The following is a 26,042-nucleotide window of genomic DNA, read 5'->3' as shown; positions in this document are numbered from 1 at the left end:
CCAAGCCATGTTCACTCCTAGTTGCATTAATCTAAGCATAATATTCTTAAAATCAATGGAAAAAACCCCAAATCTGACAGGTTTCCCTTACAACTATCTCAAGGTATTCAAACTCAACAGACAAATACTTAAAAAAAATAATGAATAAAAAACATTTATCAGATAAACTGAGCACTCAGTACCTCTTCAAGTACTTGTCTGAGGTTGGAAAAAGGCACACAAGACACGCGCAAATCATCAATGTCAATGAAAAAAGAATATACTATTAGATACACAAATAAATTTAGTACCCAGTTTACAACATGACTTCTTCCTTTAACACTTTCACATACACAAAAAAAAAAATCCCACAAAACAACAGTCTCCGAGGATGTCCTATATTAAGAACCATGCAAACTAAGGCTGTTAACATATCTGGCAGTCTGGTTGAGCAGTGACCACACTTTCCATTCAGTTGTCAACATTTTCTAAAAAGTTGTTTCGTCAATGATTTATTTGAACTGTTAATGCCTGCAAGAGTCTGATTTTAAGTTATCATCACTGGTTTCACTGTATTGAAGAATGGTACAGAATTAAGTTTGCATTAATTTTACCTTTTTGCTTTTTAATACATAGGACATGTAATATTTCACAGTGGGTAATGTTTCTGAAACATGGCAGCAGTTCCCTTATTCCAAGCCTTGTCTTCTCCTACAATACAGTCTATGTGATCCATAAAATGAGGAACTCATTTTAATATAAGATGTGGGGCTATTTCCCACTGACAGATCCTCATTTTCTTTCTAGAACATTGCCTTTTAATTTCTAAATCACTTGTGTATCATTGTAACTAAAAAATATTCTGGGAATACAGCCCTGCCTGGATGTTCTAAACCAAAGTAATCTGTTGACAGCAACAAATTTTTCTCATAAAACAGAAGAGACCAAGAAGTCTGAAAAATCCTAAAAATAGCAGAGAATCACCAATTTCAGCTGCATACAAGACAGAGCTCAGTCAGATGAAGAACGCAATCATTTTACTAGGAGAGTAAAATGTAATTCAAGAAGTTCAAATGGACTGGATCACTGTACAATTCAATCCAGCCTGATTTTTCTGCTGGAGCCATGGAACAGGGATAGAACAGGGCGAGAAGGCCAGGATGCAACAGAATGCAACATACTGGCTGCCAGATCATGCTTCTGTGGATAAGCAGCAGCAGTAGTACTGAAAAGTGGTACAAGCTCCTCAGGATTTACAGGAGGAAAAGAAAAAAGCCAATCTGATTTTTAAATTTTTTTTAAGGTAATCAAAATTGTCAGTGGTGGAGTTCAACCAGTACTAAAGGATATTGAGTATTAATGCCTCAAAACAGGTCCATGTTTTTGCTTAAACTTATCAAAACAATCAATTTAATTCATGGAAGATAAATATTAAGTTATATTGGAATTATCTACCATAGGAGACAAATATCACACAGCATAGTATCAGATTACAGAAAAATGTTTCTAGTACTTCTGTGATACCAGTGTAACTTGCATTCCATGCAAATTAGAATGAAAAATTAAAACTCTGGTAAGTCTTACACATATGTAAAATAAATTGATCATTTGTTAAAGCAAAATTCTGACATGTAATTCAAAATTACCACCTACTTCCATTCTACCATTAACAACTAGTTCTGTAGTTGTGGAAAACCCTGCCATGAACACAAAGACACATTTTCTTAAGTGCATCTTTTTGAAAGATACATTTGCACACAAGGGCGTTTATAAATTCAAAGTTAAAGCATTATTTTATTTCCAATTTCCATCCTTTGGAATGTAATATTTTTTTTAATTTAAATTCTACAAATGTGCCAAGCATTTTTATGCCCTCTAAATTTTGTACTCTGAATTTTACTAATACTTCATCATTAAAAAAGAACAAGCAGGTAGTGTTGAGTTTGTGAGGTTTTCAAATTTCTGTGATTTTGAGCTATTTTTTAACAGCAGGATACAAAAGATACCGTTAATCTTTTTAGTACCAGAACAAAACATATCTTGAATCAAGATAAAATCACTACATCATGAATGTTAATATCACTCTGTGAAAAATATCACATGACTAGACAAGACCATCCCTTTAGGGAGAAATATTGTGGTAAAGTGGATTATTCTTTTAGTAGTGTAATGGAAAGGCTTTCCACCTAGTCCCAGAAGAAAAATCAAAATACCCATTTAAACGGCAATATTGTGAAACGGATAGGACAAAATAAACCCCTCAGATCTGTAAAGAGCTCCATATATATACACACACATATACATGTACACACAGGAAATCACATATATGGAATTTTATTTATATATATTTAGTTCTATACATATTTATTTATGTATATAATTTTAAATTTTAAAAGCTAATTTTTTAGCTTATGATGCAAATATCGAGATGCAGTCACATCACATATACTAGTTTGGGTCACAATTTCAAATAATATATACAACTCAGCTCTATGCAAAAAGTTGTGAGTATTCTTTTTTAATTTTCTGCACATTTTGTGCCAGACCATATTCTAAACAGCTTTTACAAAGTGATAATGTTTCACTGACAGTGTTTTGTGTACTTCACATAAAATTAAATCTCAGACAAACCTTGAGAAAAAGAAATCAGAAAGCTAAGCAATACAGCATGTTGCTCTTTTTGACCCACAAACGATTATCAGTTATTTTAGAAGTTATGACAGTTTTCTCAAGTCCTTAAGGAGTCTGACACCATTGGTATAGCTTTTAACACTGCATTTATGTTTATATTACAATACAATAAAACAGCAGGAATAGTGTCCAAATTACTTGGGTATTGGATGCTTTATTGAAAATAACAGTATTACCACAACATTAAAAAAATCAGACTTCTTTTAATGTGCTAAGTAATCACTGCTATCCCTGCTGCATGTGAATTATGGGATAAATTTTGGAAGGCACCATCAATTGGGACGACTACTAAGTCTGTCTCTCTAATGTAGGACTGTATGCACAAACAGGAAACACTAATCTAACTGAATAACCAGTGGTATGTCAATACTTGAAAAGTCACTGTGAAACCAGTGCAATGCTAATTATTTGTGATTACAATACAGATGATTTCATCATTAGAGATAATATTTACTGTTCTTTGTCAGGTATGAATAAAAAGCAGAATGTAAGCAACACAACCACCCTTCCCTGCATCCGTTCCTAAGGATTGCTACCCTAAACCACAGGACCAATGGTACAGTAGATCCAAGTGTATCAGTCATTTTATCACTATCCTTTCATAACATTTACAGCTACATTTTCTTATTCTCTGCCTTCAGTCACTGTTCAGTTAATTCCACATCACTGGAATCTTTAAAAGCTTCATGGGAAAAGAGAGGTGATTTTAAAAAGTGTCTTGACATTTTGTAGTACTTAATTCTAGATATTCAAGGTTAAATTATATTAATCCTCTCAAGCAAATCTGAAAGTAGACACATTCAAACATAGGCAAACTTATTCATCATTTCCTAACCAAGAACTTCCATTATTTTCAATAACAAAGAACAGCTAAGCAAGATTGCTAACTGGTGATAAGAGTTTGGAGGAGCACTGCTATCACCACCCCAGCCCTCGCACCAGAGGAACCCCACTTAATGAGATGTCTTGCAAAGGCTTCAGAAAGAGAAATTTGAGATGCTTTTGTATTCAGCATCATGGGCAATCACCTACAAATCAAAGCTTGGCAGGTAAAACAGTAATAATAAAAATCCATTTTGCCTAAAAGATTTTTTGCAAGTGTCCTATGAGAAAGATTAAATGGGTGCTTAAGAAAATTATTCTAAGATAGCAGATATGGCAATTATGCCCAATGCATGAGGAAACAAATTTCAAAGCAAATGCTCCAACTCCTAACGACTTGCCTTCATCAAGTGTACATGCTTGGAACAAGAAATACTTTGTAACTTATGCTGAGACTTCGAAATCACAAGCCTCTAAAAAGGACTGGGTTTGTTTTCGGGGTTTTTTTAAGAGGATACCTCAGCACACCTTTTACTCTGGTGTTTGGAAAGGACATACCTTTCTCTCCTGTCTTCATTATCTGGTTTTACTTAAAAAAAGCCAACTACTCTACAAACTGACCAGAAAATTAAAGGCTCCCCATGTAACCTGGTACAAGAGCATCCCAAATTCTACTTTAAAGACAGCGACAAGCTTGGTCAGCAATTAACATCCCGGCCTCTCTGAGAACTACTGGCACTGCTCCTTCTGTTCCTAGGTGAACTGTAGTGAACATAGGAATAGACTTTCCCTATATGTTTGGCCCCAACCTGACAACAGAGTTCTGCCATGTCCAGCCTGCAGGCAGGATCCTGAAAAAATGGCACAAAACACCCAAAGCCATTTTCTCAGAAGAACCATCTGTTTAAGTCCAGGAACACAGAAAAATCTTCAATTTTCTGCTTTTGTTTGTCTCACAGGATATTACAGTATCTAACTTTCCTCCAGATTCTCACCAAAAACCTGTGTAAATCTTTTTCCTACAGAATGGAGATTCTGCATTTCAGTCAGTTGACTGCAAACCAGCTTCACAATAAGGCACTAATATGACACTTTCTACAAAACGTTTGGCCAAAACCTGAAAACTTCATTAAGGTTTCACATTGAAAATTGATATTTGAAACCATCTATTCTTGTACAAGTATTCTAAGCAAATCTGATCCAACTTTCCCATTTTAAACAGACTTGATGCTTCTGAAACAAAATACAATACTCCTTATGCCAGCAACAAGTATGAACCAAGTCCTAAAATATCACATTCATGTTAAAATCTAACTCACCCTAAACCCAGGTAAAGCTGTAAGCAGAAAGCCTTCAGGAAATGCCAGTATATGCAAGCAATGCTTCCCCAATCTGGGTTGACAAGACCGCACTTTAGGGGATATTGCTACAAGGTAGAGAGAATTTGGGTAGCAGAAAAAAAGGGCAGCTTGAGAATCTTCCTTGAGGAAGAAATATAAAAGTAGGATGTTTAGAAGGAGATTTGAAGAAACAGAAAGGAAAGGTAGATGATAATGTGCCAAAGAAATGGTGAAAGAGAAAACTAAAAGTATCAACACAGAAATAGTAAAATCAAAAGAGAAATATAGCAAAGTAAAACTTTCAGAGGAGTTTTCTGTGAAGGAATAATGATTAAAAATTATAGAAAAAAACACCTTCTGCTAAAGCTTAACATTAAAAAAAAAAAAAATCACAAAATTCCCCAAAAACTGAATCTTACCCTAATATCTATTCCATCTTGCTTTATTCTATTAGTTTGCATTACACTGAGATGTATTTTCTTTCTCATGAAGTTCTGACATCTCGTGCTGTCAACAGGGCTGTAGTATCAGGTTGCTCTCAGAGTGATACCCATTATGCCCCTTTAAAATCTGAAAGAAAATGTGTATCTCAATATGGGGGAGAGGAATACTTATTATATTACTTGCAATTAGGTGAAAGTAAAGCTTTCCTTTCTCAAGGAAGACATGTCCTTAGTCACCATGAGAGTACCAGAAAGGGTACATGAACATAAAAGCATGGTAAAGAAGAGAGACAGGTTAGCAAATTCACAATGTTTTAGAGAATAAGAAAAAAAATACAGCTTGTTGGGGTGATACCAGAAGATTAAATTCAGACAAATGTTTAATAATGGAGAGAGAAATTAAGGAAAGGAATTTCAACATAAAAGTAGTAAAAGTGCTGAAAAGTAGTATCAGGAACAGGTGCAGTCCAGAGAACACTGAGAAGAAAAATCAGGAACCCTGTCAGAGAATATTGTCAATTAAATTGATCTTGAACCTATTTCAAAGGCAAAGAAGAACTGACGATGTAGGGTCATTATTGAGCAAGAAAGGAGAAAAGACTAAGGTGGTTTTTTTTACTCCTTTCAAATTCCAATATCCTCCAAAGTATGTTTGACTTCTTTAAACTCCATTACTTATCTTAGTTCTTCTATTCCCATCCTAGGCACAAGTAAATATTAAAAAAAATATAAATCCAAGAAAATGCAAAAAATCTAAAGGTAAGTTATACATTTGATCACTGTTCCTCTGGTCAGCTCTTTTTTACTTTCTTTTTTTTTAAGTGAGATTTAAAAACATGCAAAACATTATTTCAGAGTTACAGTACAATCAAAACAATATCTTGTTGAAGTGTATTATTAATGTACACGCTGTTTTAATAGGAAATGGTAGCAAAGAAGAGAAAATCACTTGTGTAGAGAATCAAAGATCCCTTTAGCACATTCTATGCTTAAATCCAACTGCATTTCCTTTACAATTCAGATTCCACATGTTTGAAAATGTGTACCAAAGCAACCTGAACACTCTTTTCAGATATTACCGGTATGTAACTGCATCACATAGAAGAGAATGCATGTTTTCCTTTATCATCTCCCCTCACTCGTTCCTCAGCTGCAGGTAGATTGTTCTGGTATTCTCCAAGATTAAGAACAAACTGGTTATTTAAATTTAGAAGACAACGTTGCTTAAATAAGAACTTCCCAAATTGTTTGTTGCCTAAACTAAAAAAAAAAGCATCTCCAGAATGTTTTATCATTGAAAGGTATATGCATTAATTCTATACTGTGGGTTCTCAGTCATATGCACCTTCTCTAATCATGGTGCTACAATTATTCACTGTGGGTTGCGGGTTTTTAATGCAGAAATTGAAGTTTCAGAGGACTGAGGAGAATAAAATTGCAAATTGCAAATTATCACGACCAGAGCCCTTGGTATATGTGACTGTGGACTGCACTAACAAGATAACAGGAAAAGGAAAATAGCTTTTTAATAAGAGCAGAAGTATTTTTATTCACCAAAGAATCTACCAGACAAGTAACAGTCTCCGAGTCTAGATCCACACAAACTGACTGACAAAAAAAGACAGTTTCAAGAAAAAAAAAATAAAACAGCCAGGCAGGGACAAGGACATTAGAAATGTTTATAGATGGTAGAAGTTCAGGGCCAATCACATTCTCTAAGATTTCAGTCCCCTTCCAGTTCTCAGAGCAGACATTTGCACAATAGGCTGTCCATTACTGAGCTTTCTTACCCACTTCAAAGCTAGTGTGGCCTTCCCACAAATATTTTTGTCTAATTTAGCAGAAGTAAAATATTTATATATTAAGCTTTCAGCCTGAATAGTTGTTTTATTGACAGAAGTCAGTTTTTAAAATGAGACGTTTTCATGGTCTCAATATTTTAAACCAGTGTCTCCTGTTCACACTGCATATTATCACACTGTTGCACCGTGACTGTACACTTGGGAGGAAGAGGTAAAGGATCCTAATCCCATTTTCAATTGAAGTACTAAAATGAGACTTACAAATGTGGCCTTAGTCCACAGTTCTTAACAAGATACAATTAACAAATTAGGTTGAGTTTACTTCATGTGTTTTAAACCTACATACCGACAATGCAACATCCTGTCAAACATGCCAGGCACTGAAACACAAGTGACCAAAGAGGATGAGTTCTACATTTTACTGAAATAAGAACTTAGGCATTAGAGATGACCCTTGCCTCATACAGATAAAACTCCACAATTAAGGAAGTGAAAAGATTTTCGACAGACTTCAGAAGTGAGGGAAAGGAAGCTTCCCAGGAACTACAAGTTGAGCTACAAACCAGCATGCCAGACTACTGACTGAAAACAAGCCTGGAAGCAAGAACCTCCTGCTTTTGAATTTCTTAGATATTTAAGGATTTTACTTTTTTTTTTTTTTTAACATGATACGTTGCTTTGATCAAATACGGAAAATGTAATCCCTGGAAGACCTCTTATGTTTCTGCAACTTTGACTCGTGCTTAAGTCTGAAGTAGGTTAACTGCTAATACAGAAAAGACAAGTACTACAGCAGGCTACTCTAATAGTCTGCTAACATACAGTACCTGACACTATCTATAGGACTGCCTAATTCTTTGAGACTGGAGAGCACATCCTTCAAAACACTTAACTGTATTACTTTGCTTTCCTATTGCAGCAATGGCCAAGGGAAGAGCAGTTCCTATTCTACACTGCACTATACCCACATTAAATAATGTGACAAACCCTCTCTTTAGTTTGTATTTCTCAGGAATATTCTGGTAGCTAAAATCCTGACAGCCTAGCAAAATAATTACTGAGAACATGAATATTCCAAGGCTGGAATGACATGGATATAACTGTATTGGGAGCAACTGATAATAAAACAGCACTGAGGATTCTACCAACCGATAGAGTAGTAACTATGAGGTAAAAAAAGAAACAAAACAGCTGAACAAAAATTTCCAGTGAAACCCCCAATCATCTTATGAATACAAAAATTTAGCCCATGAAACCTGTTCTCTACCTATGAAATAGGAAGTTGCCAATTAGATGTGGTCCTCCCTCATTTTACGTTGCAAAAGTTTCTACTGTGAAGGACACTCTAGGTTTCCAGCTTCTTCATCGGTCTGGTCCACATTTGTATGCACATTTGTTACAGAACTTTTTATCTTCACTTCAAAAATAATGAAAAAAATTAACATTGCAGAATCAAGAAGTAAAAATTTATGAAACATCACACATTCATATGACCTTTTTGTTTAGTTTCACTCCAGTGGGTTTCCTCATATAATTTTTAATATAATAAGATTAAAATCTGCTTTTCCAGCATATTTGAAATAGAAGACAATATAAAGGAGAGCATGAAATTATGCATTTGCCACTTTCAGATTCTCAGTTGCCTGAATTTGCAACTAATAGAATAAATTTAATATTATATATTCACATAGCTTTCTAGAACAACTACCTTTCAAGAAAGGGTCAAGAGTCACCATATCACATGAAATTGGATGCTCTGGAAAAACAGCATGGGTCATCAAGCTCTCAAAACAATTTAAATAGACATGGAGAGAAGTAGAATTTTTTCTATTTTTTCTAACTGATTTCAAAGAAGCCCTTTTCTCTCTTTGTGCAGTTAAATAAAACAGTATCACTAAAATTCAAAGAAATATTTCTAAGTGTTTATTATATAAATGTTTTATCACTTTTGCTTAAGGAATGAAACTGCTTATTTTTAGCTCACAAGATAAGCATTCGGGAAAAACCACAAAGTATTGAAAATTGGAAAATTGTATGTTATACAACTTAACTGCCCAAGTCATGCTGCTCCACAAAAGTTAGTTAATGCAATAGCATCTTTCCATTTTGAGAAACAGGGTACTTGATGTCAAAATATTAAAACCATCTCATAACTAATAGCAGAGATTATTATTAAAAAGAAGATCTATTATTAAAAAGAAGATTAGTATTAAAAAGAAAATCTAAGTCTCAGGGTAAATCTTCCTTTGAAAGCATTTATTGATCTTTCCTTCACAGCACTGTTCACCATTTCTGTAAAGCAATACTTTTGAGAATGGTGATGTAAGCAATGAATAAGTCATAATGACAAGGGGGCAATAAATAATGACTGGCAGAGTTTCAGAGAACATGGGACTGGTCTCCAAAGGATAAAGATAACCCTGAAGGTGGCCAAAAGGACTATTATATCACAAAACCACTTAGATTACTGAAAATTTGTAAGGTCTAAAAGAAAGTTAGGGCATGTGAAAAAAAATACTGGACAAACTGTAGCAGTTTGACTATATGAACAAGAAAGTTTAATAAATTAATCCTAGCAACTACAAACCAACTGTTATCCAGCTCCGTAAAATCTGAAAAGTTTAAACTTAAGTTCTAAAAAATTTTATATATATACAAATTAATCCTTTCTTTGTGCTGGTACATTGGCCAGGACCACAGAATTTGAAAAAAGACAAGACGACAAAGCTATGCCAGGTAGTTTGATGCACCTATTGGATGCCATAATCTGTAATAAACTCTGCCTTCCTGAAATACAAGGATATCACTGTTATAGATACTAAAGATACCACAAAGAAGAAAAAAAAGCCAAAACCCATCTACTTAACAAGTCACTGTCTAAGCAAAACAGCAGAAGAAAAGAAAAAAAAAAGGGGGTTAACACAGAAGACAGCAAAACAAGATGTCTAAGGAATGTTGAAGAAACAGGTTCTTAAGAAAATACTTCAAAGGAAAAGTGTTCAGTTGTTTTCAGTACCTAACTTCTCAGTATCTACTAATGCTTCACAATTATTTTGAGGATATTATCTATATTTCCTGAAGTTATAAAACCAGGCCATCAAGTAACCAAGTTAAACCTAAATACTATGTTTTTTCCTTTAAAAATAATATGCCATCAAAGATTCTCTCTCATGTGATCAAATTCTAGAGAAAGAAAGAATGTCTTGAAAGTAAAATAAAAAATGTCTTTCAAAGAATATCCTAAAAAAAAAAGGATAAACAAACTTGAATATAATCATAAAGGCATAATCATATGTCCTAGGGTCATAAAAAAAGACTCTTATAAATGTCTCCAGTGAGAACAGTCAATAGTTCTTCTGTTATGTCAAATAATGTTCCATTTTAGATTGCAACATTTGTTTTTCTTTTTATAAGTAGTGCTATAGTGTAGGCAACTGTTAACTAAGTAAATTGGAATAGATATTTATTATTTTATATATAAAATACATTCCCAACATTCAGTCTCCACATCTTTTGGTATTTCAGAGTCAAAGAAATACTAGGAATTAAACTAAGAAATTTTTCAGAAATACCCTTAATTACTTTGCATCAGCTTAGATTTTATGAAAGGACATTTGAAAATGATCATTCTTAAGCAAGTTGTTTGAAAACAAGTATTTTCAACTACAAATTTCCCTTAAACATATATTCTCTTTCATTAAAGATTTCAGACATAGATCACATAATCCAACTAAATGAAAAGAAGCACAGTATTTAGGGGGAGGTAATGATTATAGAATGGGCTAAAGTCATCGACACTTCAACTAAACAGAAAAATATGTGGACTAAACAGGACATTTCCTATAAGCATCTGTCACTTCTTTGCCCAGTCTTGGTAAATTATGCCAGCTCTCAGCAGACAGAAAAGCTGTAATTTATTGTCTCCAATATTGTAGTAGACATTTATCACTATTTTAATTATGCTGAATCTTAATTGGCTAGTTTCATTGCAAGAAAATACATATTATTCATTTTTCCAAATAGACAACATCTTACAATTAAAACCTTCCTCACTGCTAACCAGATCGCACTTATAGCAAATCACCTGTACTTGTTTTCTTAATTAAAATATTTTAATTAAGAATTCATTTTCTAAGCAAAATTCCCACTGATCTGTATGGCAGATTTGTTTAAAGAGACTGAGCTGTGATGAAGTTCCATTAAAAATATTAAAATTATATCTAAAGTAGCTATTTACTTTAAAGTAGAAATTTATATTGCCTCTTTTTTCTAATACTCAATCTCTCCCCTTCCTTCATGAAGTAAGCTTTCAAGATCACTTTAAAAACAATCCATGGTTTGGCCATACTGTTTAAAAAATAATACTTGTTTTACCATAAGAAAATCCCCATGCATGAAGAAGCTCATTAACAAAAATTAACACTCTTCTCCCCTCCCAATACTTTCAATTAACAATAATTATGCATTAGGTGCAAGAATTAGGCTTGATTAAGAGTTTAAATTTAGAGTGAAGGAAAGTACTTTTGACCAAATCATGTTTATTGTCAAATTACTTGACCACATTACTTTTTTGCCTTATTCTACTATTTTGTAGAATAAGAGTTGCTTTACTCAAATAACATTTTTAGTTCTGTAATTGAATTATGTTAATGTATAGTAAATATGGGGTATTTTCTGGATTAGCCAGTGCACATTCTGCCATTATAGTTGCTTCCTCCACCAACATTTCGGTATAAAAAAATCCCACAATAAAAAGTAAAGATATTGTATGACTAGAGGCTAGTGATTACCCATAAAACAGAAAAAAAAAAAAAAAGATCTTCTACATACTACATTTCTGAAGCATCATCTATTCACTCCACCAAAAATCTTATCACTTGTTACACAGAAAAAATGGTCTTCAGAAGTAAAAAGCTGGTGCATTTATCTATCTACTGTTCCAAACAAACAAAGCCATGTGGTCAGTCATGTGTTTTACACAAATCATTAGAGATACAGGAATGTTTTGAATAGCCATCAATGGTTACATCATTAACTATAATTTACTGCAATGACTTATGATTTTCATTTCATAGAAGTGCATTAAGAGTGTGTTCTACATGTACATTAACACTCCCCATCATAAAATAAAGCCATTTAACTTTTCACAGAGTGACTTTTATGGTGCTGTTACAGAAGAAACTAATTGTAGTTAAAGCATTTATTTTTTAAAAGGTCATGCTTTTTTATTGTAGTCTATAATATTTAAATGGCAGGGTATGAGTATGAACATGCACGTATGCAAATGTAGGGGACATGTATGTTCAATTCTGAAACCATCCAATGAGTTCTGCAGAAAACACAGACTAAAAAGTTATTTTCACATTAAGCTACAATGAGGTAAAAGAGAAATCTAAATTGTAAATGAGTTTTGGAGACAAATCAATGCTAATGAACAACAATTACTTCAGTCACTGTGTGAATTAAACAACATCGTTAATAAAGCTTAGGTGTTCTGATGGTGAGCATGTCTTTAGTCCCTGGCAGATCATGTAAGAACTAATTTAGGAGAAGCAGCAAGCACAAAGGAATTAAGTTTAAAATTCTTTTGTTTTGAAGCTCCATTTCAAACAAAAGCTTCAAAAAGCCTAACAACTCAGAAAATTCTATCTTATTTTAATGACTGCCCTGAATGAATGCCTGATAAAATTTCAGATTTTCACTAGATAATGACAGGAGATCTTATAAACCTAGAAGATGACTCAGAACAGCCTCTTTTGTTCCCTTTCTTGCATATAAAACAGTCAGTGAAAAATCAAAATGTTTCCTTAAGAAAAAATGGGCTTTTGTTTGAGCTAAAAATAAGTCTAAACATCCTGTTCTTTACCTAAATGCTCAAAGCCAGCTGCAGGTAGTAACCATGTAAGGAGAAACTACAGAGGGCACTGTTGTATCAGTTTTCAAGAGTTACAATGCCGCTAGGGCCCGAGAACAGAAGATTGTCAAGAAAATAAATAATGAACTAAGGAAAGAATCTGGAGTTAGGAGAGCATGCAAATGCACTAAACCTAAAACAATAATAAGGTAAAAAGACTGAAGCTGTATTTCTGAAGGAAAATGGACTGAAAAAAAGTTCATGTAACAGACTGTCAGGCTGATAGGAATACTGCAGTGCACACATTTGGCATTTTCCTTTGTCGTGCTTTCCATGGAAAAGGTAACTAATCATAGTGCCACCTTATCCTTTGCAAACAGCAACCTATTACTGGCATCCCACTCATAATCAATATGAAAATGAAGGATGACTGTTATGCAATTCTTCCACAGGCAGAATTTATCAACAGAAAGAATATCTTCACGCTATACAGTCCTTTCACAGTATAAAAGGCCAGTTCTGTTTTATTTCCTTTCATAATGACAGTTACAAATCAATCATTTCTACTTTGAAAGCAGTAACATTGGTGCAATATAAACCAAATTAAATCCCAGCCTTTCCAGAAGAATTACCTTTAAATATACCGATCAGAAACAGCAAATGTCCAGCTGCAAAAAATGTAACCTTGAGATTGCTGTATGTATGACATTCATATGAAAGGGGAAGGTATGTTAAATAAGTCAGCCTAAATAACTGAGTAATTCCATGCAAAATGATTTTTACACAAAGAATGTGCTTGAGAGATACAAATATTTATGAAAAGACATTTGATAAATGTTTTACTGCTACTTTATACAAAAGTTTGCCTGTCCTTGATTGTATTTTATTAGAAATAACCTCAACTACATTTCATTAACCCTAATGAATTTTAAAAGTTATATAACTACTGCCTAATGAGAAGTGTAAATAATATAAAACAGCCTCAGTACAGAATATAAAACCTCAGTACAGAATAATTATTTTTTTAATATATATTTCATTTTTATCCTTTAAAAGTATTATGAAGATGCCAAGTAAGAAATCAAAGTACTGAAATAAGATATGGAAGGTATCATTCATTTCATGAAACTTTGGAGAAGAAAGGTGTTGCTTTTTATCAACATTCCAGTAGGAAAACCCACAAGCAGCATGTTTTACAATCCTACAGCAAAAGAACACAGGACTTTTATGAACACTGACTCAAATTTGCATTTCAAGAGTAAAGGCTACATGGAAGGTAATTTGAAATTAATTTAGGCAATGACTTCATAACAAACCAAAGAATAAACATTAACAAAGATGCTCAAGCAAACTAAACATACCAGAAAATTGTCTAAAGCTATGTGAATGAATGAACAAAACAAACAAAATCAAAATCACAGACGGTGACTGTGGATACTCACTCACATCCACATCCATAAGAACTGTGATGGTAACTGTGAAAGAACTGTGTCTCTAAGCATGCAAAGACAGATGTATTACATTAAAGGAAACTGCCACAGAAAATGAAAATCTATTTTTTTTTATAAATTGCAAAACCAGGCAGCACAAATATACTTACTATGCAAGACCCCCAGTTCCTTCATAGACACTAAGACCTAGAATTTCTTCTAAGTGGTTTAAGTAATTGTTTCAAGCAACTTATTACTAAAATAGAAATTATAACAAAAACTAATTTTCATGTCAGAAATGGGTTTCATCCAGATTTTGCCGTCTATGGCTTCCAAGCAGGTCCTGTATGTGCAATGTTAAGTGGAAAAGTTCACTAAATTTCAAATTCACATATATTCTGTCTTCAAGCTAATTCTGTTTCTAAATAAGAACGGCTTTAAAATTGTTTAACATATACTACCAGTTTATAATTTCTTTTCATTAGCATTGCTTCTGGCAGTCTGGTTTTACTAAAATAAAGTTTCACCTTATTTTATTGTTTCCAGTTGTTGATAAAAATTTCACTAGTATTACTTTTCTACTCTTTCTGAAGTGTACATGATTGCAGGCAGGCAGGCAGCTTGCATGCACGTAAAGAAAACTAACCAGTTTTTAGATACACTATCTTAATAAAAGACATGCATAAATGCATATTATCCTATATATACACTATGACACTAGGCTAAAACAGGTGAAGTTCTGAAGTTAAGACACATGTTTGTTCTATGTAAAACTTAATTGCATTTTAAGTCAGAAATTTGCAGGACATTCCTAGAGATATGCAATTGGATCCAAATGGGGCTGCTTCAGAGACTGTTGAGTCTCTGCATGTCACTTAAATAAAATTCAAATGATGAAAAAAGTTTTGATATTGTCTTCAAAATTGACTTAAACATCTTAATATATTTTTCCATTTAACTACAATACTGAATGCCAAAATGTTAATAAATAACTCTCTAAATATTCAAGATATTTAACAAGATATTTAAGGTTCCTTTCTCCCCGCGCAATAGAGCACATTAAAACCAATTTTACTATCGTAATTTATTCAAAGCTTGATTATGAGCAATAGCTGTGAGAAGAAATACAGCATTGTTGATACATATACAAGCATTTCACTTAACTACATTGGATAATAGCAGTGCTCCTAAAGGAGTATAAAAGCAAAGTGATTAGAAGTCATTACTGTTAATTAGCATTCACTTTACATTGATAGGGATGAACCTTTTCTGTGCAGAGCAAATGGAAAGCTTTTCTCTGAAAGTCTACCAAACCTGGTCAAGGTAAGCACTGAAATAAAGTGTCAGTGACCAGTAAGCTGAATTCAAAACATCACAAACAAAAAAAGCAACCCAAAAACTAAGGATGTATCATCATCCAATTAGTGAGATTCAGTTTTTAAACAGGAAAAGGTCTGAGGGGAAGGAGTAAAACTGGAAATTCATACTTCACATTCTGCAATCTCACTGATAAAAGGAGGAAATATGTGTTTATCAAACTTGCTGTGAGTGCACAGTTCATTTGGCATCCTGTAAACAATGCCTGGCTGCCCATTCCCAAATGCATGTGAGAATCTTGCAACCCAGAACATCATATTCAGCAGGCAAGGTCACACTAGAGATGCCCTGGAAATGGGAAATTAGGAAAACCTGGCAATCAGAGGTTTAAAGCTGACCAGAACAAGCCCTCCGGCTTGCTTACCATCTTTCACCACCAGTCTGACTGTCTCTGCTTATTCAATATTAACACAACAAGACTGAGAGTGAGTGAAAACAACTCCACACATCTAACAGGGAGAAATACAGTGACTTTTTTGTTTACATAAAGCTCAACATTTCTCACAGGAAGAAACTACCTCAAAGATATCGCTGAAGATCCCCTTCTGGAAAAAAAAAAAATGACCCCGCCTGAATAGTTCAGATGAGACATAGAGAATGACAGGCATCCTGTTGATTAAAAAATTTCCTTGTTCCCATCTCATTTTAAAATTCATACTATAAAAAACCCAACAAAACAAACCAACCTAAACAAACCCTGTCTTTTGAATGGAACAACTTAATTATTTTTACAGTGCTTAAAGCACTGCCAACTATGCAATTACTTCTTACCCTCTTCCCTTAATTCACACTCTTATTCACTTCTGATGACAATGGTCATCCCCTAGGTGGAGGAAGTTATGGAGCTCCAATCCACAATTAATTAAATGAAAAAATAACAAGTCGATTAAAAAAAAGTAATCATTTAACATGATGAGTGCAAAGGGACAATTCAAATCCTTGCAGATAAAAATCTACTTATTATAAAAGGAAGAGGAACTTAGTCTATGAAAAAACACAGCAAATATTTTGTCTCAAAAAAAAAAATCTTACTTTACAAAGAAGTACAGTTATTTATTTCTTGTCAGTCTAGGCAGCCACTTCATACAATTTCTAAAAGTTCACATTTAACTTCCATGTCCTAGTAATGAGCCCAATAAATAAATTTCAATGTTTTATCTATGACTGTTCCCCCTAACTGGACATTGAAGATTTTTACAAATTTTTCAATACTTATCATTTCCCTTGCTATACATAAATTCTATATTTCAGCTGCTGAATTATATATAAAGTTAATCTATCAAAATATCAAGGACACAGTATTTGTGATTTGCAATAAGCAAAATACAGGCAAAAAACCAGGGAGGAGTGATTATTTTGGAAATTCAGCATAAAGAAAAATACTTCTCCCTTAATTTAATCTTTTTCCAAAATTGAAAAATATAACTCTGAGGAGTTAATCTATACACCTACAAATAATTCAGACCATAATAGGGAAAATACCAGATTTTCTTCAACTGAAAACATGGGAAATTACTAGAACAGAAACTCTTCTGCACACTTCTAAATTCTTTGAATCTCATCAGTGAGAGGGGGAAGCTACCTCCTTTGTTTGAACTTAAAAACTGCAAAAATAGTTTGGTGAACATCATGGTGAGAACCTCAGATTACAGATTCTTGAAGTCCATCAGGATTCGATAGCTAAGAATTATTGAGATCTTTAAGACTCCTAAGAAATTCTGCAAACCTTAACTGTATGAGTTGAGTACACTACTAGTCTTTATCATGCACATACTAAAACTGAAGCCACGCAGATATATACCAAGAGTTGATTTAAAATGGACACCTAAAAGCCACATGGCTATTCCTATATACCTTACTATTTCTTTTAAATGCATTTTATGACAGTGAAGACAAGGAAGCAACACCTGCAGTAACACACTACGTTATATTTCTTCATGTATTTTTCCTGGTGGGAGCACCTAAACCTTTGGCTGCACAAAAGCCACAGAAAGTCAGTCAACAAACTGAATCTGAGAACTCTTTTTACCCATTGGCCAAAGCACCTGAATTCTGGAGAAGGGTGAAAGGAAGACTGTTTCCTTAGCATGGAAGACTATTAGCAATACCAAAGAACTGAAAGCTTCGTGTTCTGTGAGGGAATTAATCCCTATCTGAAGGCCCCAGAACAACCTTGTGTATTTCATCCATTCATCCCAAACCCCAAAGAACTGCTTTCTGAAGACATCCAAGTCTCAAGGAGTTTCACTGAATACTTATAGCATCTAAGTTACTTCTATTCCACCTGAACCCACACAGTTAATACACCTTGTCTGAGACAAAATATCATCTTAAATAATATCTAAAATGTCATTGCTATTGTAATTTTAACTCTTAGGCAGGAATACTTTCCATCTTCAGTAAACATCAGTCTGGGACCATTTAAAAAATTGTGATCCTGTCCTTAAAAATAACTATTAAATACAGAAGTCACACTGTCTTACTAAGCTCTTTGTTTCCAGAACTAAAAATACTTTACTTATTTTTAGTGACTGACTCAGTTATAAGATCACTGCTCCAGAATGTGACAATATTTTAGAAAATAAATTTTCTTTCTTTGCCCTTCCACATTACTGATAAAATGAAACAGTGCCATAAGCAAAGGCTATTATTATTCAAATGTTTCATACATCAAATATATCCAACATCAATTCTTATTTTTCAGTTGATGATCAATAGATGATTTCATAATTAATATTCCTTCAGCCCTGAGCGCCAATATATAAATTTCCTTCAAGTGGACTTGTAAGCTTGTAGGTTCTGAATCCACAAACTGCACAATAAAAAGAACTCTGACAGAAATTATATGTTGAAACTGAAAATCCACTAAAAATCCATTTTCATTATTTATAATAAACACAGGGAAATATGTTATAAAGGAACTACATATAGAATCCAATTTTTAAAATACTCATTAAAAAAACCTCAAGCAATTAAACGTGTTATTGAAAAAAATGAAAAAAAAAGCAGCTAGAAGAAAAACATTTTTATCAAATTCAAGAACTCTGCAAATTACTTCAGCAGTGGAAACTTACCAAAAGGCAAAGACTTCACTGAGTAGAGGAGATAAGGTAAGAAATTTAAAAGAGGACAGAACTGTCTACTGAAATCGAGCATTGAAATAAATTATCATGTATTGGTTTGTATAGTCTGGAAGCTGCTAAACAAAAGTTAAGCCATAGTTCCATGAGATACAGAAAATAATCCAACATTCAACCCATCTAATAGCACTTCTGTATGTGCCTGCATAAATCATCAATGTATTATTTGAACAAGATCATAATTACATAGAAAAGAGGAGAAAACAGTTCAATATACCTAAATAGAGATGTTGTAGGAAAGTTTCCCCAAAGCTCTCCACACTCCAGTCTTTCCCACCACTAGAGGGAATGAAATACAGTTTGCCCCCACATTTCTAAATGAAAATATGAATGAAGGATAATTCAGGTAACTAAGAAACACTAGTGCTTACACACTTTGATGGGAAAATCTCCAATACAAACAGGGACAAACAAGGGTGTCAGTAATCCCTATTCAGTAACACTGAAAGGAGATTAAATTATTCCTTAGAGTTCAGGATTTACACTTCTTACAATGTAAATATTCTACTATCAGGTGAGGACTGCCTAGTGAGATACATTTAGACATCATATAAATACTCTGATATGTTTCACAATATATATTGAATACAGAATCTAAAACATGGCATTAGCCAAGTAAAAAATAAATACAAATTTCCTTTATACCTATCAATCATCTGGTTTTGTGACAATAAAATTAACAGGTTTACAATCATAGGCAGTCAATATCACTCGCTGAAGCACATGGACTAGAACAGGATTGTTGTCCTGGTTTTCCCAGAACTGCAAGGGAATATTTTACTGTCTAGCAATCTTGTTCTAATAGCGTTGTTTTTAGAAACACTGAATACTTTCAAATGCATACAGTTTTTCAAATGTGTTTTGTTTTAATTTTTTCACTAAAGAAGTACTTGCAATACAAGCATTCTTTGCAAACAGAAAGTGAGGCACACTATGTCATTTTGATCTAGACACACCTTTCCCGTATTCTTGGCCCCGAACCATTTAACAGAAAAACAGAGCTATGTTATTTGACCAGTGTTTTAAAATTACAACCACTCAAGGACGGTTTTGACAAGGCTTCCACAAAATTCCTCCCCTCCCTTTAAGAGAATGCAAATTGACTTCTCTGTTTAAAACTATTAACATCTGGGTAAAAAAATTCCTAAAGCAAAATCCTCAGTGATTAAGACTTACATAGTAAAGCTACTAAACGGCAGTTATTAAAAAATGTGAAAAAAAAATAAAACCAGAAAGCTTTCAAAGTTACTGTTAACACAGAGAAGAAAAATGTTAGTCTTTTTCTTAATATTAAAAAAACACAGCTGCTGTAGTTTATGTCCCTCTGATAATTTTGTCATTACTCATCAAAATATGTGAGACATCTTCCTGAAACTTTTGCATCAGAATTTCATTGCTAGGTTTGACTCTAAAAACATAGTTATACAAAGTCTAGTATAAAGGCAGTATATTGTTAATATGTATGATTTAAGATATTACACAGTGAAATTAATATTTCTATATAGGAAAGAAATAGTTATTTAGTTCCAGACAACATGATAACATCTCTTTCAACTATAGTTATAATTATCATGTACAAACTTCCAAAGCAGAAGTTGTCAAGATTTAACATTAGCATTAATTTATGTCAGGCATCCATTCCTCCAAAGACAGCAAGAATCGTAAAGGAAGTATCCTCTTAATTGCCACTAATTTTCCCATTTTTAATTAAATTGATCAGTAATTTATTATCTTACCCAGCAGCAGAAAGCTGTTAGTATGCAGCTTTAAGAGACAGCAGATACTAGTCCTTCTACTTTCTAATACTATCATGGTTCAAAAATAATTTAAAACTGCTGTATCATATTGCCTTTGATTCCTGTACTGCATGATATGCACATTCCATTTAAAACCTCTATGAAGCACTCTAGAGCATAATCATAGAATCATTTAGGTTGCAAAAGACCCTTGAAATCATCAAGTCCAACCACTAACTTAACACTGCCAAATTCACCACTAAACCACGTCCCTAGGCACCCAGTCTACATATCTTAAATACCTCCAGAGACAGTTTCCCTGGGCAGCCTGTTCCAATGCTTGATAACTCTTTCAGTGAAGAAATTTTTCCTAATATCCAATTTAAACCTCCCCAGCACAACTTGGGGCTGTAGTACCTACATGCACTATTCTACTGTTTCGTAGTGTCATACTCCAGCACAGGTGTATGATCTTGATTTTACTTTAGATGAACAGGATTTTCCTGCCAAAAATGTTTAGAAGATGTAACATTTGACTGCAAGATGGTTCAGGAAGCACTCTGCACTCCAACCACATTTTGGGGTCTTACATGCAATTTGATCTGTTTCTAAACTGAACACAGAATAAAACCTGAAGCTTTTAGGTTCATGAATCTCAATTCTCATTTCAGTGAAAGAAAAGGACCTAGATAATTAATGTTCAATACCTGATCTGAAGACTAAAAAGATCTTTAATTGAAGTTTCAGAAAGTAGTCTACCAGTTTGATCAATAAAATTATGTATTTACTTTCTTTAAGATAACAATTATGATGTTCTGAACATTGTATTGGTTTTAGTATTTTGCACAGCAGTCATCAACACAATTAGCTGAAAACATAGCATGTTCATTCAAACTCTGTGGGAAACCTCTAGAGTCAATGGGAGGTTTTCTATTTTTTTCAATGAGATTTGATTTAATTCTGGTAGAAAATAAAGTACTACATGACAGATTTTGAAAAAGAACAGAATAAATTTTAAGTGTTTTAGATAATAAGATCATCATCTCCCTTTAATTGATTTTATAGCTAAAAAGGATTGATAAATGGTACTGCTATGATGTCATATATTAGAATATAGATACAGGACTACCAGGATCAAAACTATCACTGTACAATATTCTGTGATACTTCATAAATGATCTGTAACATATAGACAAATAGCAGATTCTGGTTACAGAGCACAAGTGTACTCAAATGGAAATGTCTAGACATTACTTTCAATACATTGGTAAATGCCTTAAATCCCAAAGATCTCTCATTACAGTAATGAAGTGATGCATTATTTCAAATACAAAGCAACTTAAACATTCTATTTATAGCTGATTGTCACAATTATGTTTTTTGTAGTATATGCCAAGCACCTGTTACAGGTATTTTTATTAAATCGAAACAAGGTTTTAGCTTGAAATGGGGATTAATAAGTCTGATTCACATTGTGGGAAAAAGGAACTTAGTTATGTTTTATATTTACAGTGCCAGGAAGAAAGAAAGGAATAGAAATAAAACCTGTAAAAGTGTTCCGGTTTTTTCTCAAAGCTTTCCATAAATACCTAAGTGGACCATTTACTTAAATTCATAAAAGAGTTAAGCAACATAATTATTCACAACCATATAATTCTTTCCAATCAGCATACCTTAACAAGTTTCATGAGATGGTAAAGGTCTTCAACCTCATCCTCCTGGCATGCCGTATACACTCTTCCAGTATTTACACTGGTACCCTTTATGAAACCACGATAGAGTGGCAAATCCAGTGCATCAGCATACAGGTCAATGGCATGGTGCCCTACTGTCTGATACATATAGCTGTCCAATTCATCAGTCTGCCCTGCCACAATTAAGAAACAAACATATCAGGTACATTATTTCAACAATTATAGATAATACAAAGACTACAAAGCACTGAAAAAATCTAAATGTTAATATTTTTCAGTGCACAAACAGATGTTTGGTGACAATACCGCTATAAACATGGAAAGAAAAAAAATAGATTTATCCACTCAACAGACGTATGGAGAGGAAGACATCTGTCACAAACATGCTGCCTATTTGCAAATCATGGTGCCTTTTCTTCTTCCTGCTTTATCCAAAAATCTCATACCGGTCCAATTCTGCCCCTATTTATATGGTAATTTTAATAGGAACAGAGTTCAGAAGCACAGACTCAGACACATTTCAACATACTTGGAGCAAAAAATTTGTAATGCACTGCAACTCTGAGAATAAGCAATAGGTTGTCAAAATTTACAAAAACTTTGCTGTTAAAATTGTTATCATGGTCATCATGAAAGGATATTATTTCTGTTTAAGTAGAATAAAAGCAGACCACTATAATTTTTTGATATTGCTTAATCAACACAAGGCTATTTCCTTAACCAGGAGAAAAAATTAACTGAATTTTCTTACAAGCAGTTTGTAGCTAGCAGATAAGAAAAAAACAGCTAAAATGCAGACATCACGGATTAGAATTAAATCTCAAACTACACAATAAACCATTTACATATCAAATATTTCAGATAATCTTTCTAACAGATTGATAAAGTAATACATCACTATTGGTGAAATCTCCACTTTATTAAAAGCTAACACAGCTCACTATTTTAATGCTAACTTGCAATACTGGTACTTCTCTGAATTTACATAGAGACATCAAGCATTTCTGCTGTATACCTACAGAGCACATCTTGCAAGGAAAAAGATCTGTAACATTGATCAAAATAACTGATTCGTGATGTAACAATTAGGTCATGTCACATTTGATGCCACACAACAGATACGTTTCTGATCAAAATAGGCAAATCCAAACCAATAATCACAACTAACTAACCTAGACTAGAAGAGTCAATTTAAAAGAAAATTCAGTATTTTTCAACATACATCAATATGACAAGGTCTTTAACTGATATTCTGTTTAGAATACAAAGTTTCTTTATTAATTGAGACTCTCCAGGCAACAGTGGTACAAGATAAAATAAAAAGAATGACATAGAATACGCTATTGCCTGAAGCACCTCAATTAACTTCCTACAAAATTTCCAACTACACACTTAAAGAGAGCATTTTATGACTTTAATGACAATATTCTACATTTCTGATGTGGATAAATTAGTTTAAAGACAACATATTTCAACAAGATTGGAGATTATTATGTCCTACCTACCCAGAAAATAAATTTTTCCTGTACTTCCCTAGCATTTGCCAGTTCTGCCCATGACTCGTTCGTGATGGCATCTCCCTTTTTTCTTCACTTTCTGTCTATCTTCCCACTATACAGTTACCAGATACCATACTTAATCGCTTAACATATGTTGAACAGTCAGCGTATGTTAACATCCTTTAACATTCTCTCCTACCAACTGGGAAACAACTCACTTGCTTTTCAAGTCTCGCTTCAAATTCAGTTTATGCTCCAATCCAATATAAAAGTACTCAGCTCCCTCTCTCACCTCACCACTGGCTACCTGAGTTTCTCCCATTGTCTTTCACAGAAATAAGTCCTGGTGGAGCCTCTGAGGAACTAATCAGAAAACTGGTCGAAGCTAAAAGGAAGGGAAAAAGCAGGAAAAATACGTGCATCAGGGTCAATTCCAACCCAGATCAGTTCCCCAATTCAGTTCACAGATGCTGGGTTAGAATAATGAAGGAAGACACACAAAGATAAAAACAGATGAGCAAACGCATAATAGCACGTTTTTGGCAGCTGGAACGGTTTATGCCAGTTTAAAACATTTCTAGAAATACAGCGTTACTTTTGGTTGGTGATATCCTCTACCATCTTTTAACATTTGTGCTGCTAAATTCACACAATCCCTTTGTTTACCACCAGGATATCTGTATTCTCTTTTTCAAATTGTGTAAGCATTCCTTGTACTGATGTTCATCTTTCCATGAGCTTTTTTTCCCCTTTGAGGAAAGATACATTTAATACATCTTCACAATACTTTCTTTTTCTTTATCTTTTTAAAGTTTTCTATATTGCCTTCAATATGCAAAACTATAAAAACATATAAAGGAACTTAATTCAGGAACAGTTGTGTCTTCACTGTTTCTAATATATATATAAAAAAATCTCCTATAAGAAATGTGATTTTCATACCTGTGTTTTCAGCAGGTCTTAAATTGGCTAGAGCAACAATCTGATGCCCAGCAGCAACACACTGCATCATATTATAACAGCTATCCTTCCCACCACTGCAAGAAAAAGAAAAAAAGTTTTATTCCCTTATAACTTTTGCCTAATGGCTTAAAAATTACCATAATCAGAGCTGGTTATAAAGTTTTGAAATATGAAAAGAGTTGTAAAATATTAGTGGTAGGAAAAGAATGATTTCACCATAAAATTACTATATATGTATAGTGCCTAAATACAGTATCCATAAAGCACATAACCAGTTCTGTATCTTATTAATCTGAGAGGTTCCATGAAGAACAGCCACTGACACTGGAATTCCTTCAAACAAAGACTGTCTTCTACTCCAGAGACAAATTACTTTGTATTCATTACCAGATAACTTGGATCAGAAAACCAAAATCTGTTCCAAAGTTGTCAGCATTAGCAATCTTCTTAAATTAGGTCTGTCATATAGATATGGTGCCTAGGGACACAGTTTAGTGGTGGACCTGGTAGTGACACGCTAATGCTTGGACTCCATGATCTTAGAGATCTTTTCTAAACCTTGCTGATTCTGTGTTAAAAATAACGTTTCACCTTTGTGGGATACTTAACCTAAACTTTCAACATTTTAAATGTCCTTCTCATTCTCTAAAACTTTAATTATTACAGGCAGCAGTTTCAGTTGACACTGCATTGAACATACACATTTTTTACCTCATTTAACTGCAAATAAAAATTACTGCTAGTAAGAAAAAAATATAAACACAAACATAACTATATTCTTCTCTGAGGCCAACACACGATATTTCAACACAGAAAATACAATTAGTTTTGACATTCATTCAAGACCTAGTGGAACCTTTTCCCCTATCAGTGAGGAAAGAATCCTGCTCTTCTGATGTAACTAAAAAAGTCCTTCTCATGGATTTTAATCACCAGCAAAAGAACTATTACAATCAATCAATAAAACTAAGAGTACTCTAGAATACACAGTGCTTAAAAGATCCACGTTTAGACTCACGGCATTCAAACTACAACTGCAGGTGGAGATTCTGTGCAGCTTCTTTAAATGCCGTGGTACAAAAACCAGGGCAGGAACGAGAACAGAACAAGCTTTGTAAAACTGCATCTTTTCTTAGAATCACCAAGATATGCACAGAGGAACAGATAGTACAAGCAGTCCTTCCTACAGTAGACCATTGGTTTCCTTGTGACCACACTATTACTATTTCTACCTGAAAGGAGGTTGTAGCAAGGTAGGGGTCAGCCTCTTCT

General features: G+C 33.7%; 1 protein-coding gene across 1 annotated transcript in view; it reads right to left on the bottom strand.

The window, feature by feature from the left end:
- The window catches only part of DPH6 (diphthamine biosynthesis 6), a 198,708-nt gene that overhangs the window by 169,329 nt on the left and 3,337 nt on the right, over positions 1 to 26,042 (bottom strand). Inside the window, 2 exon segments of the mRNA XM_032691281.1 lie at positions 22,288 to 22,481; positions 24,750 to 24,844. Of these exon segments, the coding sequence (XP_032547172.1) occupies positions 22,288 to 22,481; positions 24,750 to 24,844 (289 nt within the window).

The sequence above is a fragment of the Chiroxiphia lanceolata genome, chromosome 6 (assembly GCF_009829145.1).
Source record: "Chiroxiphia lanceolata isolate bChiLan1 chromosome 6, bChiLan1.pri, whole genome shotgun sequence".
Taxonomy (NCBI): Eukaryota; Metazoa; Chordata; class Aves; order Passeriformes; family Pipridae; genus Chiroxiphia; species Chiroxiphia lanceolata.
Note: the sequence above shows the minus strand (reverse complement) of the source record. Positions and strands in the feature narration are given on the sequence as shown.